Consider the following 20,152-nt stretch of genomic DNA (forward strand, 5'->3'; position numbering starts at 1 on the left):
CCGGTGTCACATCTTGGTGTCACATCCCGGTGCCACAGTGTCACATCCCGGTGTCACATCCCGGTGCCACAGCCCGGTGCCACATCTCGGTGCCACATCTCGGTGCCACAGCCCGGTGCCACAGCCCGGTGCCATGGTGCCACATCCCGGTGTCACATCTCGGTGCCACATCCCGGTGTCACATCTCGGTGTCACATCCCGGTGCCACATCTCGGTGCCACGGTGCCACATCCCAGTGTCACATCTCGGTGTCACATCTCGGTGCCACATCCCGGTGCCACATCTCGGTGTCACATCTCGGTGCCACATCCCGGTGTCACAGCCCGGTGTCACATCCCGGTGCCACATCCCGGTGTCACAGCCCCGGGACGTGTCCGTGTGCCCGCTGTCACAGCCTGGTGACATCTGTGTCCTGTGCCATCCTGGTGCCATCCCCGTGTCACATCCCGGGGACGCCTCTGTCCGGTGTCACATCCCGGTGCCACCTGTGTCCGGTGTCACATCCCGGTGCCATCTCCGTCCTGTGTCACACCCTGATGCCATCCCCGTGTCACATCCTGGTGCCATCTCTGTCCCGTGTCACATCCCGGTGCCATCGCCATCCTGGTGCCATCCCCGTGTCACATCCCGGTGCCATCTCTGTCCCGTGTCACATCCCGGCGCCATCGCCATCCTGGTGCCATCCCCATGTCACATCCCGGTGCCATCCTGGTGCCATCCCCGTGTCACATCCCAGGGACGCCTGTGTCCGGTGTCACATCCCGGTGCCATCGCCATCCTGGTGCCATCCCCATGTCACATCCCGGTGCCATCTCTGTCCGGTGTCACTTCTTGGTGCCATTGCCATCCCGGTGCCATCCTGGTGCCATCCCCGTGTCACATCCTGGTGCCATCTCTGTCCCGTGTCACTTCCCGGTGCCATCGCCATCCTGGTGCCATTCCCGTGTCGTTTCCGGTGCCATCTCTGTCCCGTGTCCCCGTGTCACATCCTGGTGCCATCTCCATCCTGTGCCATCCTGGTGCCATCCCTGTGTCACATCCTGGTGCCACCTCACTGCTGTGTCCCCGTGTCACATCCTGGTGCCATCTCCATCCTGTGCCATCCTGGTGCCATCCCCGTGTCACATCCTGGTGCCATCTCATCGCTGTGTCCCCGTGTCACATCCCGGTGCCACCTCACTGCTGCGTCCCCGTGTCACATCCCGGTGCCATCCCGGTGCCATCCTTCCGTGTCCCCTCGCTGTCACATGCCCTGCTGGGTCTCCACGTTGTCCCCTGTCCCCCGTGCCACGTTCCGGTGCCACCTCCGTGTCCCCTCAACGTCCCCGCGTGTCCTCGGTCGCCTCGGGGCCGAGTGCCACATCCCCAGACCCCGGCAGTGCCACACCCGTGCCACACCCGTGCCACACCCGTGCCACACCCGTGCCCCTGGGCCACATCCCAGAGTGTCACCTCCCAGTGCCACCTCCCAGTGCCACCTCCCGGAGTGCCACGTCCTCGGTGCCACGTCCCCGTCCTGTCCCCACACGGGGCCCTGTGGGAAACTGAGGCACGGCCGGGGGGACGCCGAGGGGACAGCGGTGTCCCCGGCCTTGGGAAGGTGGGGACAGCGGGAGGGGACACACTGGGACATACTGGGACACACTGGGACACGCGGGGGCTGTGGTGGCCGTGGCAGTGTCGCCGTCATCTTGCCTGTCACCTGTCCCAGGTGGGTGTCACAGGGGGTGTCCTGGGTGTCACTGTCCCGGGTGGGTGTCCCAGGGGGTGTCCTGGGTGTCACTGTCCCGGGTGGGTGTCACAGGGGTGTCCCCAGGGTGTCCCTGTGTCCCCATCCTGGGTGGTGTCACACAGGGTGTCCCCAGGGTGTCCCCGGGGTGTCCCCGGGGTGTCCCCGGTGTCACAGAGGGTGTCACACAGGGTGTCACACAGGGTGTCACACAGCTGTCCCTGGGGTGTCCCCGGGGTGTCCCCGGTGTCACAGAGGGTGTCCCCAGGGTGTCCCCAGGGTGTCCCCGGTGTCACACAGGGTGTCCCCAGGGTGTCCTCGGTGTCCCCAGGGTGTCCCCAGTGTCACACAGGGTGTCCCACAGCTGTCCCCAGGGTGTCCCCGGGGTGTCCCTGGGGTGTCCTCGGTGTCCCCGGGCTGTCCCAGAGCTGTCCCCAGGGTGTCCCCGGTGTCCCCGGTGTCACAGAGGGTGTCACACAGCTGTCCCCGGGGTGTCACTGGGGTGTCCCCGGGGTGTCCCTGGGGTGTCCCCGGGGTGTCCCCGGGGTGTCCTCAGTGTCACACAGGGTGTCCCCGGGGTGTCCTCGGTGTCCCACAGCTGTCCCCGGGGTGTCCCTGGGGTGTCCTCGGTGTCCCCAGGGTGTCCCTGGGGTGTCCTCGGTGTCCCCAGGGTGTCCCTGGGGTGTCCTTGGGGTGTCCCAGGGCTGTCCCCGGTGTCCCACAGGGCGTCCCACGGCTGTCCCCGGTGTCCCTGGGGTGTCCCTGGGGTGTCCTCGGTGTCCCTGGGGTGTCCTTGGTGTCACACAGGGTGTCCCACGGCTGTCCTCGGTGTCCCCAGGGTGTCCCTGGGGTGTCCCCGGGGTGTCCTTGGTGTCACACAGGGTGTCCCTGGGGTGTCCTTGGTGTCACACAGGGTGTCCCACGGCTGTCCCCAGTGTCCCCGGGGTGTCCCTGGGGTGTCCCCGGGGTGTCCTCGGTGTCCCCGGTGTCCCTGGGGTGTCCCCGGGGTGTCCTCGGTGTCCCCGGTGTCCCTGGGGTGTCCCCGGGGTGTCCCCGGGGTGTCCCCGGGCCGGGCAGGCGGCGCCGGGCGGGCGCTACCTGCTGAAGAAGGGCAGGTGGTGGCCCAGGCCACCCCCCGGGCGTGGGGACTCTGTCCGGGCCATCACGTCCTTGAACCAGGTGGCCACGTCCACCTCGAGCGTCTCGTAGCGCTTGATGAAGGTGTGCTCCTGTGGGGACACGGGGGGATACTGGGGATACTGGGGATACTGGGGATACTGGGGATAGTGGGGACACTGGGGATACTGGGGATACTGGGGATAGTGGGGATATTGGGGACACTGGGGATACTGGGGATAGTGGGGACACTGGGGATACTGGGGATAGTGGGGGACACTGGGGATAGTGGGGATAGTGGGGATACTGGGGATAGTGGGGATAGTGGGGACACTGGGGATAGTGGGGATATTGGGGATAGTGGGGACACTGGGGATACTGGGGATACTGGGGACACTGGGGATAGTGGGGATATTGGGGACACTGGGGATAGTGGGGACACTGGGGATAGTGGGGATACTGGGGACACTGGGGATATTGGGGATACTGGGGACACTGGGGACACTGGGGATAGTGGGGATACTGGGGATACTGGGGACACTGGGGATATTGGGGATACTGGGGATACTGGGGATACTGGGGATACTGGGGATAGTGGGGATATTGGGGACACTGGGGATAGTGGGGACACTGGGGATAGTGGGGATACTGGGGACACTGGGGACACTGGGGATAGTGGGGATACTGGGGATACTGGGGACACTGGGGATATTGGGGATACTGGGGATACTGGGGATACTGGGGATACTGGGGATAGTGGGGATAGTGGGGATATTGGGGACACTGGGGATAGTGGGGATAGTGGGGATACTGGGGATACTGGGGACACTGGGGATATTGGGGATACTGGGGACACTGGGGACACTGGGGATAGTGGGGATACTGGGGATACTGGGGACACTGGGGATATTGGGGATACTGGGGATACTGGGGATACTGGGGATACTGGGGATATTGGGGACACTGGGGATAGTGGGGACACTGGGGATAGTGGGGACACTGGGGACACTGGGGATAGTGGGGACACTGGGGATAGTGGGGATACTGGGGATACTGGGGATAGTGGGGATACTGGGGATAGTGGGGATAGTGGGGATACTGGGGATAGTGGGGATAGTGGGGATACTGGGGATAGTGGGGACACTGGGGACACGGGGGGATACTGGGGATAGTGGGGACACTGGGGATAGTGGGGATAGTGGGGATACTGGGGATAGTGGGGATACTGGGGATACTGGGGATAGTGGGGACACTGGGGACACGGGGGGATACTGGGGATAGTGGGGATAGTGGGGATACTGGGGATAGTGGGGATACTGGGGATACTGGGGACACTGGGGATATTGGGGATACTGGGGATACTGGGGATACTGGGGACACTGGGGATATTGGGGATACTGGGGATAGTGGGGACACTGGGGATAGTGGGGATACTGGGGATAGTGGGGACACTGGGGATACTGGGGACACTGGGGATACTGGGGATAGTGGGGATTGTGGGGATACTGGGGATACTGGGGATAGTGGGGATACTGGGGATAGTGGGGATACTGGGGGACACTGGGGATAGTGGGGATAGTGGGGATACTGGGGACACTGGGGATAGTGGGGACACTGGGGATACTGGGGGTACTGGGGGACACTGGGGATACTGGGGACACTGGGGATAGTGGGGATAGTGGGGATAGTGGGGATACTGGGGACACTGGGGACACTGGGGACAGCGGGGATATGGGGACACTGGGGACATTGGGGACACTGGGGATATTGGGGATACTGGGGATAGTGGGGACACCGGGGATACTGGGGACACCGGGGATACTGGGGATAGTGGGGATACTGGGGATACTGGGGATACTGGGGATACTGGGGATAGTGGGGACACTGGGGATAGTGGGGATATTGGGGACACTGGGGATACTGGGGATACTGGGGATATTGGGGATACTGGGGATACTGGGGATACTGGGGATACTGGGGACACTGGGATACTGGGAATACTGGGGATAGTGGGGATACTGGGGATACTGGGGATAGTGGGGGACACTGGGAATACTGGGGATACTGGGGACACTGGGGATACTGGGGATACTGGGGATAGTGGGGATACTGGGGATAGTGGGGATACTGGGGATAGTGGGGATAGTGGGGGACACTGGGGATAGTGGGGATACTGGGGATATTGGGGATACTGGGGACACTGGGGATAGTGGGGATACTGGGGATAGTGGGGATACTGGGGATAGTGGGGATAGTGGGGGACACTGGGGATAGTGGGGATACTGGGGATACTGGGGATACTGGGGACACTGGGGATAGTGGGGGACACTGGGGATACTGGGGACACTGGGGATACTGGGGATAGTGGGGATAGTGGGGATACTGGGGATACTGGGGATACTGGGGATAGTGGGGATACTGGGGATACTGGGGATAGTGGGGGACACTGGGAATACTGGGGATACTGGGGACACTGGGGATAGTGGGGACACTGGGGACACTGGGGATAGTGGGGATACTGGGGATACTGGGGATATTGGGGATACTAGGGACACTGGGGATACTGGGGACACTGGGGATACTGGGGATAGTGGGGATAGTGGGGGACACTGGGGATACTGGGGATACTGGGGATACTGGGGATATTGGGGATACTAGGGACACTGGGGATACTGGGGACACTGGGGATACTGGGGATAGTGGGGATAGTGGGGATACTGGGGATACTGGGGATAGTGGGGACAGTGGGGACAGTGGGGATATTGGGGACACTGGGAATACCGGGGGACACTGGGGGACACTGGGGATACTGGGGATAGTGGGGATAGTGGGGACACTGGGGATACTGGGGATACTGGGGATAGTGGGGATAGTGGGGATACTGGGGATACTGGGGACACTGGGGATAGTGGGGATAGTGGGGAGAGTGGGGATACTGGGGATACTGGGGGACACTGGGGACACTGGGGGACACTGGGGATAGTGGGGATATTGGGGATAGTGGGGATACTGGGGATAGTGGGGACAGCGGGGATATGGGGACACTGGGGACATTGGGGACACTGGGGATATTGGGGATACTGGGGATAGTGGGGACACCGGGGATACTGGGGACACCGGGGATACTGGGGATAGTGGGGATACTGGGGATAGTGTGGATAGTGGGGATACTGGGGATAGTGGGGACACTGGGTATAGTGGGGATATTGGGGACACTGGGGATACTGAGGATACTGGGGATATTGGGGATACTGGGGATACTGGGGATACTGGGGGATACTGGGGATACTGGGGATACTGGGGATACTGGGGATACTGGGGACAGTGGGGACACTGGGGATACTGGGGATAGTGGGGACACTGGGGATAGTGGGGATATTGGGGACACTGGGGACACTGGGGATACTGGGGATACTGGGGATATTGGGGATAGTGGGGATAGTGGGGATAGTGGGGACAGTGGGGACACTGGGGATACTGGGGATACTGGGGATACTGGGGATAGTGGGGACACTGGGGATACTGGGGATAGTGGGGATAGTGGGGATACTGGGGATACTGGGGACACTGGGGATAGTGGGGATATTGGGGACACTGGGGATAGTGGGGACACTGGGGATACTGGGGATAGTGGGGATAGTGGGGATACTGGGGATACTGGGGACACTGGGGACACTGGGGATACTGGGGATACTGGGGACACTGGGGACACTGGGGACACTGGGGATATTGGGGATACTGGGGATAGTGGGGACACTGGGGACACTGGGGATATTGGGGATACTGGGGATACTGGGGATATTGGGGACACTGGGGATAGTGGGGATACTGGGGATAGTGGGGATACTGGGGATAGTGGGGACACTGGGGATACTGGGGACACTGGGGATAGTGGGGACACTGGGGATACTGGGGATAGTGGGGACACTGGGGATACTGGGGACACTGGGGATAGTGGGGATACTGGGGATACTGGGGATAGTGGGGGACACTGGGGGACACTGGGGATACTGGGGATAGTGGGGATAGTGGGGACACTGGGGATACTGGGGGGCACTGGGGATACTGGGGACACTGGGGACACTGGGGATACTGGGGATACTGGGGGATACTGGGGATACTGGGGATACTGGGGGACACTGGGGATAGTGGGGATATTGGGGATACTGGGGACACTGGAGATAGTGGGGATAGTGGGGACACTGGGGATACTGGGGATACTGGGGGTACTGGGGGACACTGGGGATACTGGGGACACTGGGGATAGTGGGGATAGTGGGGATACTGGGGACACTGGGGATAGTGGGGATATGGGGACACTGGGGACACTGGGGACACTGGGGATATGGGGACACTGGGGACACTGGTTTGGGGACACGGGCTCAGGGATGGGGGGGACACGGGGGGGGCACGGGGGGGGCACGGGGGGGACACGGAGGGGACACGGGGGGGGGCACGGGGGGGGCACGGGGGGGGGCACACGGCTGCTGACACACGTGGGGGTGGTGACAGGGACATGGGGACCCCCAGGGAGGGTGCCCTGGGGACAGAGGGACAGGGGTGCCAGGGACAGGGGTGCCAGGTGTGCCAGGGCCAGGGGACAGGGAACAAGGACAGGTGTGCCAGGGCCAGGTGTGCCAGGGACAGGGGACAGGGCCAGGTGTGCCAGGGCCAGGGGACAGGGACAGGTGCCAGGTGTGCCAGGTGTGTCAGGGACAGGGACAGGTGTGCCAGGGACAGGTGCCAGGTGTGCCAGGTGTGCCAGGTGTGCCAGGAACAGGTGCCAGGTGTGCCAGGGGACAGGTGCCAGGTGTGCCAGGTGTGCCAGGTGTGCCAGGTGTGTCAGGGACAGGGACAGGTGTGCCAGGGACAGGTGCCAGGTGTGCCAGGGGACAGGTGCCAGGTGTGCCAGGTGTGCCAGGTGTGCCAGGTGTGCCAGGTGTGTCAGGGACAGGGACAGGTGTGCCAGGGACAGGTGCCAGGTGTGCCAGGGACAGGTGTGCCAGGAACAGGTAACAGGGACAGGTACCAGGGACAGGTGTGCCAGGTGTGCCAGGAACAGGTAACGGGACAGGGACAGGTGCCAGGGACAGGTGCCAGGTGTGCCAGGGACAGGTGCCAGGTGTGCCAGGTGTGCCAGGGACAGGGGACAGGGGACAGGGACAGGTGTGCCAGGGCCAGGTGTGCCAGGGACAGGGGACAGGGGACAGGGACAGGTGTGCCAGGGCCAGGTGTGCCAGGGACAGGGGACAGGGGACAGGGACAGGTGTGCCAGGGCCAGGTGTGCCAGGGACAGGTGCCAGGTGTGCCAGGTGTGCCAGGTGTGTCAGGGACAGGGACAGGTATGCCAGGGACAGGTAACAGGGGACAGGGACAGGTGTGCCAGGGACAGGGGTGCCAGGGACAGGTAACAGGGATAGGGACGCCAGGGACAGGTGCCAGGGACAGGTGTGCCAGGGACAGGTGCCAGGTGTGCCAGGTGTGCCAGGGGACAGGTGCCAGCTGTGCCAGCTGTGCCAGCGACACTCACCAGTAACTTGTTGTACTTTGGTCTCTTCCTGTGGTCCTTGGTGAGGCTGGGGGAGGGGAGGGGGGAGGAGTCAGCGCCTTGGGGACACCCGGCCTGGGTCCCCCCATCCCCCCCCCCGTCCCCAGGGTGTCCCCAGGTGCCCCCCAGGTGCCCCCCAGGTGCCCCCGGTGCCACCCACCAGTCGCGGACGAAGGCCTGGAAGTCCCCGGAGAAGCCCATGGCGGGGGGCAGCAGGGGGGGGTCCTCCTGCAGCACCTTGGTCAGCACCTCGAAATCCGTCTTGCAGTTCTGGTACGGGAACTGCCCCGTGGCCAGCTCCACCTGGGGACAGCACTGGGGCGTCACTGGGAGCACTGGGAACACTGGGACAGCACTGGGGCATCACTGGGATAGCACTGGGAGCACTGGGGACAGCACTGGGGCATCACTGGGACAGCACTGGGATAGCATTGGGACAGCACTGGGACAGCACTGGGACACTGCAGTTCTGGTACGGGAACTGCCCCGTGGCCAGCTCCACCTGGGGACAGCACTGGGGCGTCACTGGGAGCACTGGGATAGCACTGGGACAGCACTGGGACAGCACTGGGATAGCACTGGGAGCACTGGGGACAGCACTGGGGCATCACTGGGACAGCACTGGGATAGCACTGGGACAGCACTGGGACAGCACTGGGACACTGCAGTTCTGGTACGGGAACTGCCCCGTGGCCAGCTCCACCTGGGGACAGCACTGGGGCGTCACTGGGAGCACTGGGAACACTGGGAACACTGGGATAGCATTGGGACAGCACTGGGACAGCACTGGGACACTGCAGTTCTGGTACGGGAACTGCCCCGTGGCCAGCTCCACCTGGGGACAGCACTGGGGCGTCACTGGGAGCACTGGGATAGCACTGGGACAGCACTGGGGCATCACTGGGATAGCACTGGGAGCATCACTGGGACAGCACTGGGACAGCACTGGGACAGCACTGGGGACACTGGGACAGCACTGGGACAGCACTGGGAACACTGGGAACACTGGGAACATCACTGGGAACACTGGGAACATCACTGGGACAGCACTGGGATAGCATTGGGAGAGCACTGGGACAGCACTGGGACAGCACTGGGAGCACTGGGAACACTGGGACAGCACTGGGACAGCACTGGGACAGCACTGGGAGATCACTGGGAACATCACTGGGAGCACTGGGAACATCACTGGGAACACTGGGACAGCACTGGGACAGCACTGGGACAGCACTGGGAACACTGGGACAGCACTGGGACAGCACTGGGACAGCACTGGGACAGCACTGGGGCATCACTGGGAGCACTGGGAACACTGGGACAGCACTGGGACAGCACTGGGACAGCACTGGGACAGCACTGGGAGCACTGGGAGCACTGGGACAGCACTGGGACACTGCAGTTCTGGTACGGGAACTGCCCCGTGGCCAGCTCCACCTGGGGACAGCACTGGGGCGTCACTGGGAGCACTGGGAACACTGGGACAGCACTGGGACAGCACTGGGACAGCACTGGGGACACTGGGAACACTGGGACAGCACTGGGACAGCACTGGGAACACTGGGACAGCACTGGGACATCACTGGGGACACTGGGAACACTGGGACAGCACTGGGACAGCACTGGGACATCACTGGGAACACTGGGACAGCACTGGGACAGCACTGGGGACACTGGGAACACTGGGACAGCACTGGGACAGCACTGGAAGCACTGGGACAGCACTGGGACAGCACTGGGACAGCACTGGGAGCACTGGGAACACTGGGACAGCACTGGGACAGCACTGGGAGCACTGGGACAGCACTGGGACAGCACTGGGACAGCACTGGGGACACTCGGGGCCAGTTTGGGGCCAGTCGGGCACAGCTGGGGATGCTGGGGCTGACTGGGACCAGTTTGGGGACACTTTGGGACAGATGGGGACGGTTTGGGGGCACTTGGGGTCACTTTGGGGTCAGTTTGGGACATTTAGGGTCACTTTGGAGTCACTCTGGGACATTTAGGGTCAGTTTGGGGTCAGTTTGGGACATTTGGGGTCACTTTGGGGTCAGTTTGGGGTCACTTTGGGGACATTTGGGGTCAGTTTGGGACATTTAGGGTCACTTTGGGGTCACTTTGGCACATTTGGGGTCAGTTTGGGGTCGGTTTGGCGTCACTTTGGCACATTTGGGGTCACTTTGGGGTCAGTTTGGGGTCACTTTGGCACATTTAGGGTCACTTTGGGGTCACTCTGGGACATTTAGGGTCACTTTGGGGTCACTTTGGGGTCACTTTGGCACATTTGGGGTCACTTGGGGTCACTTTGGGACATTTGGGGTCCCTTTGGGGTCACTTTGGGACATTTAGGGTCAGTTTGGGGTCACTTTGGCACACTTGGGGTCACTTTGGGACATTTGGGGTCCCTTTGGGGTCACTTTGGGACATTTGGGGTCGGTTTGGGGTCACTTTGGGACATTTAGTGTCAGTTTGGGGTCAGTTTGGGACATTTGGGGTCACTTTGGGGTCACTTTGGGACGTGGGGTCACTTTGGGGTCACTGGCACATTTGGGGTCAGTTTGGGATCCGTTTGGGGTCACTTTCGGGTCACTTTGGGGTCACTCTGGGACATTTAGGATCACTTTGGGGTCACTTTGGGGTCAGTTTGGGATCCATTTGGGGTCACTTTGGGGTCAGTTTGGGGTCGGTCGGCACATTTAGGGTCGGTTTGGGATCACATTGGGACATTCAGGATCACTTTGGGGTCACTTTGGGGTCACTTAGGGACATGTGGGGTCACTTTGGGGTCACTTTGGCACATTTAGGGTCACTTTGGGGTCACTTTGGGACATGTGGGGTCACTTTGGGATCACTTTGGGACATTTAGGGTCACTTTGGGGTCGGTTGGGGACACTTGGGATCAGTTTGGGGTCGGTTTGGGCTCAGTTTGGGATATTTAGGGTCAGTTTGGGGACATTTGGGGTCACTTTGGGGTCACTTTGGGACATTCAGGATCAATTTGGGGTCACTTTGGGGTCACTTTGGCACATTTAGGGTCACTTTGGGGTCACTTTGGCACATTTGGGGTTGGTTTGGGGTCGGTTGGGACATTTGGGGTCGGTTTGGGGTCAGTTTGGGACATTTGGGGTCAGTTTGGGGTGGGTCGGGACACTTGGGGTCGGTTTGGGGTCAGTTTGGGGTCACTTTGGGACATTTGGGGTCGGTTTGGGGTCACTTTGGGACATTCAGGATCACTTTGGGGTCACTTTGGGGTCACTTTGGCACATTTGGGGTCACTTGGGGTCACTTGGGGACATTTGGGGTCCCTTTGGGGTCACTTGGGGACATTTGGGGTCACTTTGGGGTCACTTTGGGACATTTAGGGTCGGTTTGGGGTGGGTTTGGGGTCCCTTTGGGGTCCCTTTGGGACGGCCGGGCGCTCACCAGGGAGATGCCGAGGCTCCAGACGTCGGCGCGGATGTCGTAGTCGGGCTTGGTGGGGTCGGGGGGGTCGATGCGCTCGGGCTGGGGGGGCAGGGGGGGGTTGGGGGGCACCGGGGGGGGGGGGGGGGCGCGGACCCCCGGCACCCCCAGAACCCCAAACTGGGGAACCCCCGACCCCCAAACTGGGGAACCCCCGACCCCCAAACTGGGGGGGAATCCCCAGAGCCCAAACTGGGGAACCCCCAACCCCCAAACTGGGGAACCCCCGACCCCCAAACTGGGGGGATCCCCTGAGCCCCAAACTGGGGGGGATCCCCTGAGTCCCACTCCCAAATCCTGGGGACCCCAACACCCCCTGAGCCCCCCCTGGGGACCCCGGGACCCTCCTGGGGACCCCCTGAGCCCCCCCTGGGACCCCTCAGGACCCTCCTGGGACCCCCCTGAGGACCCCAACCCCCCCCTGGGACCCCAACACCCCCTGAGCCCCCCTTGAGCCCCCCCTGGGACCCCCCTGAGCCCCCCCTGAGGACCCCAACACCCCCTGAGCCCCCCTGGGACCCCCCTGAGCCCCCCATGGGGACCCCAACCCCCTCTGAGCCCCCCTGGGACCCCCCAGGACCCTCCTGGGACCCCCCTGAGTCCCCCCTGAGCCCCCCCTGGGACCCCCCTGGGGGACCCCAACCCCCCCTGAGCCCCCCCGGGACCCTCCTGGGGACCCCCTGAGCCCCCAACACCCCCTGAGCCCCCCATGGGGACCCCAACACCCCCTGAGACCCCCTGAGACCCTCCTGGGGACCCCCCCGGGACCCCCCTGGGGACCCCAACACCCCCTGAGCCCCCTCTGGGACCCCCCAGGACCCCCCTGAGCCCCCCCTGAGCCCTCCCAGGACCCTCCTGGGGACCCCCTGAGCCCCCCATGGGGACCCCAACACCCCCTGAGCCCCCCCTGAGCCCTCCCGGGACCCTTCTGGGGACCCCAACACCCCCTGAGACCCCCTGGGACCCCCAGCCCCCCCTGGGGACCCCTGAGCCCCCCAGGACCCTCCTGGGACCCCCCTGGGACCCCAACACCCCCTGAGCCCCCCCCGGGACCCCCCCTCACCGAGCTGGGTCTGGGGGCACCGGGGGGGGGGTGGGGGGAGGGGCACGCACGGCTCCCCCCCTGCAGCCCCATTGGCCGAGCGCCCCAAAACCCCCAAATCCCCCCTGATCCCCCAAATCCCCCTGAGCGCCCCAAATCCCCCTGATCCCCCCTGAGCCCCCAAATCCCCCTGAGCCCCAAATCCCCCTGAGCCCCCAAAACCCCGAGCCCCCAAATCCCCCTGATCCCCCAAAACCCCGAGCCCCCAAATCCCCCTGAGCCCCCAAATCCCCCCTGATCCCCCAAATCCCCCCTGATCCCCAAATCCCCCTGAGCGCCCCAAAACCCCCCTGATCCCCCAAATCCCCCAAATCCCCCTGAGCCCCCCGATCCCCCAAATCCCCCTGATCCCCCAAATCCCCCTGAGCGCCCCAAAACCCCCCTGATCCCCCAAATCCCCCAAATCCCCCTGAGCCCCCCGATCCCCCAAATCCCCCTGATCCCCCAAATCCCCCTGAGCACCCCAAATCCCCCCTGATCCCCCAAATCCCCCCGATCCCCCAAATCCCCCTGATCCCCAAATCCCCCCTGATTCCCCAAATCCCCTGTCCATCCGTCCGTCTGTCCATCCCCTCACCGCCATGCAGGCCTCGCAGCCGGCCCTGAGGGGGCTCTGAGGGCTGTCCCTGTGTCTGTCTGTCCGTCCCTGTGTCTGTCTGTCTGTCCCTGTCCGTCCGTCCGTCCCTCACTGCCATGTAGGCCGCGCAGCCGGCGCTGAGGGGCTGTCCCTGTGTCTGTGTGTCTGTCCGTCCCTGTCTGTCTGTCTGTCCCTGTGTCTGTCTGTCCCCCTGTCTGTCTGTCCCTGTCCGTCTGTCCGTCCCTCACCGCCATGTAGGCCGCGCAGCCGGCACTGTGAGAGCTGTGTCTGTCTGTCTGTCTGTCTGTCCCTGTGTCAGTCTGTCCCTCAGTCTGTCTGTCTGTCCCTGTCCGTCTGTCCGTCCCCTCACCGCCATGTAGGCCGCGCAGCCGGCGCTGTGAGGGCTCTGAGGGCTGTCCCTGTATCTGTCTGTCCGTCTGTCCGTCCCTCACCGCCATGTAGGCACTGTGAGGGCTCTGAGGGGGCTGTCCCTGTCTGTCTGTCTGTCCCTGTCCGTCTGTCCGTCCCCTCACCGCCATGTAGGCCGCGCAGCCGGCCCTGAGGGGCTGTCCCTGTATCTGTCTGTCTGTCCCTGTATCTGTCTGTCTGTCTGTCCGTCCCTCACCGCCATGTAGGCACTGTGAGGGCTGTCCCTGTCCGTCCGTCTGTCCCTGTCCGTCTGTCCGTCCCCTCACCGCCATGTAGGCACTGTGAGGGCTCTGAGGGGGCTGTCCCTGTCTGTCTGTCCCTGTCCGTCTGTCCGTCCCTCACCGCCATGTAGGCCGCGCAGCCGGCCCTGAGGGGGCTCTGAGGGCTGTCCCTGTGTCTGTCTGTCCGTCTGTCCGTCCCCTCACCGCCATGTAGGCCGCGCAGCCGGCGCTCCGGGTCTTGGCCTTGGAGTCGACGAGGCGGCCGCTGATGCCGAAGTCGCAGAGCTTCACCTGGCCCCGCTCGTCCAGCAGGATGTTGGACGGCTTCACGTCGCGGTGGATGACGCCGTGCTTCTCCTTCAGGTACAGCAGCGCCTTCACGATCTGCGGGCACAGAGCCGTGTCCTGGGGTGCCACCTGTGCCCACCCTGTGCCACCCCTGTGTCACCCTGTGTGCCATCCCTGTCACCCCTGTGTCACCCCGTGCTTCTCCTTCAGGTACAGCAGCGCCTTCACGATCTGCGGGCACAGAGCCGTGTCCTGGGGTACCACCTGTGCCCACCCTGTGCCACCTGTGCCACCCCAGTGTCACCCTGTGCTTCTCCTTCAGGTACAGCAGCGCCTTCACGATCTGCGGGCACACAGCGCCGTGTCCCCCTGTGTCACCTGTGTGCCACCCCTGTGCCACCTGTGCCACCCCTGTGTCACCCTCTGCCAGCCCTGTCACCCCAGTGTCACCCTGTGCTTCCCCTTCAGGTACAGCAGCGCCTTCACGATCTGCGGGCACAGCGCCGTGTCCCCCTGTGCCACCCTGTGTGCCACCCCTGTGTGCCACCTGTGTCACCTCTGTGTCACCCTCTGCCAGCCCTGTCACCCCAGTGTCACCCTGTGCTTCTCCTTCAGGTACAGCAGCGCCTTCACGATCTGCGGGCACACAGCGCCGTGTCCCCCTGTGCCACCCTGTGTGCCACCTGTGCCACCCCTGTGTCACCTGTGCCACCTGTGCCACCCCTGTGTCACCTGTGCCACCCTGTGTGCCAGCCCTGTCACCCCTGTGTCACCCAGTGTCACCCCAGTGTCACCCTGTGCTTCTCCTTCAGGTACAGCAGCGCCTTCACGATCTGCGGGCACACAGCGCCGTGTCCCCCTGTGCCACCCTGTGTGCCACCTGTGCCACCCCTGTGTCACCTGTGCCACCCTGTGTGCCAGCCCTGTCACCCCTGTGTCACCCAGTGTCACCCCAGTGTCACCCTGTGCTTCTCCTTCAGGTACAGCAGCGCCTTCACCATCTGCGGGCACACAGCGCCGTGTCCTGGGGTGCCACCTGTGTGTGCCACCTGTGCCACCCCTGTGTGCCAGCCCTGTCACCCCTGTGTCACCCTGTGTCGCCCCTGTGTCACCCCAGTATCACCCCAGTGTCACCCTGTGCTTCTCCTTCAGGTACAGCAGCGCCTTCACGATCTGCGGGCACAGCGCCGTGTCCCCCTGTGCCACCCTGTGTGCCACCTGTGCCACCCCTGTGTCACCCCTGTGCCACCTGTGCCACCCTGTGTGCCATCCCTGTCACCCCTGTGTCACCTCTGTGTCACCCCTGTGCCATCCCTGTCACCCCAGTGTCACCCTGTGCTTCTCCTTCAGGTACAGCAGCGCCTTCACGATCTGCGGGCACAGCGCCGTGTCCTGGGGTACCACCTGTGTGTGCCACCTGTGCCACCCCTGTGTGCCACCTGTGTCACCCTGTGTGCCATCCCTGTCACCCCTGTGTCACCCAGTGTCGCCTCTGTGTCACCCCAGTGTCACCCCAGTGTCACCCCTGTGCTTCTCCTTCAGGTACAGCAGCGCCTTCACCATCTGCGGGCACACAGCGCCGTGTCCCCCTGTGCCACCTGTGCCACCCCTGTGTGCCACCTGTGCCACCCTGTGCCACCTGTGCCACCCCTGTGTCACCCTGTGCTTCTCCTTCAGGTACAGCAGCGCCTTCACGATCTGCGGGCACACAGCGCCGTGTCCTGGGGTACCACCTGTGTGTGCCACCTGTGCCACCCCTGTGTGCCATCCCTGTCACCCCTGTGTCACCCAGTGACACCCCAGTGTCACCCTGTGCTTCTCCTTCAGGTACAGCAGCGCCTTCACGATCTGCGGGCACAGAGCCGTGTCCCCCTGTGCCACCTGTGCCACCTCTGTGTGCCACCTGTGCCACCCTGTGCCACCCCTGTGTCACCCCTGTGCCACCTGTGCCACCCTGTGTGCCAGCCCTGTCACCCCTGTGTCACCCCAGTGTCACCCTGTGCTTCTCCTTCAGGTACAGCAGCGCCTTCACCATCTGCGGGCACAGCGCCGTGTCCCCCTGTGCCACCCCTGTGTCACCCCTGTGTCACCCTGTGTGCCATCCCTGTCACCCCAGTGTCACCCAGTGCCACCCCAGTGTCACCCTGTGCTTCTCCTTCAGGTACAGCAGCGCCTTCACCATCTGCGGGCACACAGCGCCGTGTCCCCCTGTGCCACCTGTGCCACCCCTGTGTGCCATCCCTGTCACCCCTGTGTGCCATCCCTGTCACCCCAGTGTCACCCTCTGCCAGCCCTGTCACCCGTGTCACCCTGTGCCACCCCAGTGTCACCCTGTGTGCCATCCCTGTCACCCCTGTGCCACCCCTGTGTCACCTCTGTGCCAGCCCTGTCACCCCTGTGTCACCCTGTGCTTCTCCTTCAGGTACAGCAGCGCCTTCACCATCTGCGGGCACAGCGCCGTGTCCTCCTGTGCCACCCTGTGTGCCACCTGTGCCACCCCTGTGTCACCTGTGCCACCCTGTGTGCCACCTGTGCCACCCCTGTGTCACCTGTGCCACCCTGTGTGCCACCTGTGCCACCTGTGCCACTCTGTGTCACCCCAGTGTCACCCTGTGCTTCTCCTTCAGGTACAGCAGCACCTTCACGATCTGCGGGCACACAGCGCCGTGTCCTCCTGTGCCACCTCTGTGTGCCACCTGTGTGCCACCTGTGCCACCTGTGTGCCACCTGTGTGCCAGCCCTGTCACCTCTGTGTCACCCTGTGCCACCCTGTGTCACCCCTGTGTCACCCCTGTGTCACCTCTGTGTCACCCTCTGCCAGCCCTGACACCCCAGTGTCACCCTGTGCTTCTCCTTCAGGTACAGCAGCGCCTTCACGATCTGCGGGCACACAGCGCCGTGTCCCCCTGTGCCACCCCTGTGTGCCACCTGTGCCACCCTGTGCCACCTCTGTGCCACCTCTGTGTGCCACCTGTGCCACCCTATGTCACCCCAGTGTCACCCTGTGCCCATCCTGTGTCACCCTGTGCCACCCCAGTGACACCCCAGTGTCACCCTGTGTGCCAGCCCTGTCACCCCTGTGTCACCTGTGCCATCCCTGTCACCCCTGTGCCACCCCTGTGCCACCCCTGTGCCACCCCTGTCACCCCAGTGTCACCTGTGCCACCCCTGTGCCACCCAGTGTCACCCTGTGCCCATCCTGTGTCACCTCTGTCACCTGTGCCACCCCTGTGCCATCCCTGTCACCCCTGTGCCACCTGTGCCACCCCTGTGCCATCCCTGTCACCCCTGTGCCACCCCTGTGCCACCCCTGTGCCACCCCTGTGCCACCCAGTGTCACCCTGTGCCCATCCTGTGTCACCTCTGTCACCTGTGCCACCCCTGTGCCATCCCTGTCACCCCTGTGCCACCTGTGCCACCCCTGTGCCATCCCTGTCACCTCTGTGTCACCCTGTGCCACCTCTGTGTGCCAGCCCTGTCACCTCTGTGTCACCCTGTGCCACCCCTGTGCCATCCCTGTCACCCCTGTGCCACCTGTGCCACCCCAGTGTCACCCCTGTGTCACCTCTGTCACCCCTGTGCCACCCCTGTGCCACCCAGTGTCACCCTGTGCCCATCCTGTGTCACCCCTGTGTCACCTGTGCCACCCTGTGCCACCCCTGTGCCATCCCTGTCACCCCAGTGCCACCTGTGTCACCCCTGTGCCAGCCCTGTCACCCAATGCCAGCCAGTGCCACCCCTGTGTCCCCCTGTGCCACCCCAGTGTCCCTCCCAGTCCCTCCCAGCTCCCCCCGTCCCTCCCAGTGCCCCCAGTACCCCCCCAGTACCCCCCCATTTCCCTCCCAGTGCCCCCCTCCAGTGTTCCCAGTCCCCCCCAGTCCCTCCCAATCCCCTTCCAGTTCCCCCCAGTCCCCCTCAGTGCCCTCCCACTCCCTCCCAGTGCCCTCCCAGTCCCTCCCAGTGCCCCCCCAGTCCCCTCCCAGTGCCCCCCCAGTCCCCTCCCAGTGCCCCCAGCTCCCCCCCAGTGCCCTCCCATTTCCCTCCCAGTCCCTCCCAGTGCTCCCAGTCCCCTCCCAGTGCCCCCAGTGCTCTCCCAGTGCCCTCCCAGTACCCTCCCAGTGCCCCCCCAGTCCCCTCCCAGTGCCCCCAGCTCCCCCCCAGTGCCCTCCCATTTCCCTCCCAGTGCTCCCAGTGCCCCTCCCACTCCCTCCCAGCGCTCCCAGTACCCCCCCAGTTCCCTCCCAATCCCCCCAGCTCCTCCCCAGTCCCCTCCCAGTGCTCTCAGTCCCCCCCAATCCCCTCCCAGTGCCCTCCCAGTCCCCTCCCAGTGCCCCCAGTGCTCTCCCAGTGCCCTCCCAGTCCCTCCCAGTGCTCCCAGTCCCCTCCCAGTGCCCCCAGTGCTCTCCCAGTGCCCTCCCAGTTCCCTCCCAGTGCTCCCAGTGCCCCTCACCGCCACCGTCATCTTGCCCAGGATCCTCTCTGGGATGGGGCCCTGGATTCGCTTCTTGAGCTTCTCTGCGCAGGTGCCCATGAGCTCCATGGCGATGAACACGTCCGTCTGCGGGCACGGGGATACTGGGGGAACTGGGAGCACTGGGAGGGACTGGGAGGGACTGGGGATACTGGAACAGGCACTGGGGGGGCATTGGGGGTACGGGAACAGGCACTGGGGGCACTGGGGGCACTGGGAGGGCACTGGGAGCTCCATGGCGATGAACACGTCCGTCTGCGGGCACGGGGATACTGGGGGAACTGGGAGCACTGGGAACGAACTGGGAGGGACTGGGGATACTGGAACAGGCACTGGGAGGGCACTGGGAGGGACTGGGGGCACTGGGAGCTCCATGGCGATGAACACGTCCGTCTGCGGGCACGGGGATACTGGGGGAACTGGGAGCACTGGGAGGGAACTGGGAGGGAACTGGGAGGGAACTGGGGGCACTGGGAGGGACTGGGGGCACTGGGAGCTCCATGGCGATGAACACGTCCGTCTGCGGGCACGGGGATACTGGGGGAACTGGGAGCACTGGGAGGGACTGGGAGGGAACTGGGAGGGCACTGGGAGGGACTGGGGGCACTGGGAGCTCCATGGCGATGAACACGTCCGTCTGCAGGCACAGGGATACTGGGGGAACTGGGAGCACTGGGAGGGACTGGGAGGGAACTGGGAGGGCACTGGGAGGGACTGGGGGCACTGGGAGCTCCATGGCGATGAACACGTCCGTCTGCGGGCACGGGGATACTGGGGGAACTGGGAGCACTGGGAGGGAACTGGGAGGGACTGGGGATACTGGAACAGGCACTGGGGGGGCATTGGGGGTACTGGAAGGGACACTGGGGGCACTGGGGGCACTGGGGGCACTGGGAGGGACTGGGGGCACTGGGAGCTCCATGGCGATGAACACGTCCGTCTGCGGGCACGGGGATACTGGGGGAACTGGGAGCACTGGGAGGGACTGGGGGGGAACTGGGAGGGAACTGGGGGCACTGGGAGGGACTGGGGGCACTGGGAGCTCCATGGCGATGAACACGTCCGTCTGCGGGGACGGGGATACTGGGGGAACTGGGAGCACTGGGAGGGACTGGGGGGGAACTGGGGATACTGGAACAGGCACTGGGGGGGCATTGGGGGTACTGGAAGGGACACTGGGGGCACTGGGGGCACTGGGGGCACTGGGAGGGC

At 64.0% G+C, this 20,152-nt stretch overlaps 1 protein-coding gene across 2 annotated transcripts in view; it reads right to left on the reverse strand.

Annotated features, from left to right (window-relative positions):
• Nucleotides 1-2,759: 2,759 nt before the first annotated feature.
• MAP2K7 (mitogen-activated protein kinase kinase 7) overlaps nucleotides 2,760-20,152 on the reverse strand; it is a 49,456-nt gene continuing 32,063 nt past the window's right edge. Inside the window, exons 7-12 of one of the 2 annotated variants that reach the window (XM_068999428.1) lie at nucleotides 18,920-19,027; nucleotides 14,386-14,565; nucleotides 11,814-11,894; nucleotides 8,554-8,696; nucleotides 8,376-8,421; nucleotides 2,760-2,958 (exon numbers count right to left, since the gene is read on the reverse strand). In XM_068999428.1, coding sequence (XP_068855529.1) covers nucleotides 2,824-2,958; nucleotides 8,376-8,421; nucleotides 8,554-8,696; nucleotides 11,814-11,894; nucleotides 14,386-14,565; nucleotides 18,920-19,027 — 693 coding nt within the window. In that variant the 3' untranslated portion in view covers nucleotides 2,760-2,823. Of the gene's footprint in view, nucleotides 2,959-8,375; nucleotides 8,422-8,553; nucleotides 8,697-11,813; nucleotides 11,895-14,385; nucleotides 14,566-18,919; nucleotides 19,915-20,152 lie in introns of those variants that run through there. The other variant, XM_068999427.1, reaches the window with a different exon arrangement.

Source organism: Aphelocoma coerulescens, unplaced genomic scaffold, assembly GCF_041296385.1.
Source record: "Aphelocoma coerulescens isolate FSJ_1873_10779 unplaced genomic scaffold, UR_Acoe_1.0 HiC_scaffold_385, whole genome shotgun sequence".
NCBI lineage: Eukaryota > Metazoa > Chordata > Aves > Passeriformes > Corvidae > Aphelocoma > Aphelocoma coerulescens.